General features: G+C 62.3%; 1 protein-coding gene across 1 annotated transcript in view; it reads left to right on the top strand.

Moving 5' to 3' along the window:
- Nucleotides 1-308, top strand: part of LOC105307428 (synaptotagmin-3-like) — an 8,517-nt gene that overhangs the window by 5,536 nt on the left and 2,673 nt on the right. Inside the window, exon 4 of the mRNA XM_011382937.2 lies at nt 161-245. Coding sequence (XP_011381239.2) covers nt 161-245 — 85 coding nt within the window. The remainder of the gene's footprint in view (nt 1-160; nt 246-308) is intronic.

Consider the following 308-nt stretch of genomic DNA (forward strand, 5'->3'; position numbering starts at 1 on the left):
ACTAGGTGACGTGTGTGTAAAGGGCGCAGGACGAGGCCTGGCAGACACCGGAAATGATGATTTTTTTAAGCGTTTCCTTAACACGTGGCCCTTTGAGGACAGCGGTGGGAGGGTGGACTCCGGGCTGCCCGAGCCCTGACCTTGACCCTGCTCTCTGCAGACATCTCCGTGAGCCTGCTGTCGGTCATCGTGACGTTCTGTGGCATCGTCCTCCTGGGCGTCTCCCTCTTCGTGTCCTGGAAGCTGTGCTGGGTGCCGTGGAGGGACAAGGGAGGCTCCGCCGTGGGCGGCGGGGCCCTGCGCAAGGA

This window comes from Pteropus vampyrus, unplaced genomic scaffold (genome assembly GCF_000151845.1).
Source record: "Pteropus vampyrus isolate Shadow unplaced genomic scaffold, Pvam_2.0 Scaffold494, whole genome shotgun sequence".
Taxonomy (NCBI): domain Eukaryota; kingdom Metazoa; phylum Chordata; class Mammalia; order Chiroptera; family Pteropodidae; genus Pteropus; species Pteropus vampyrus.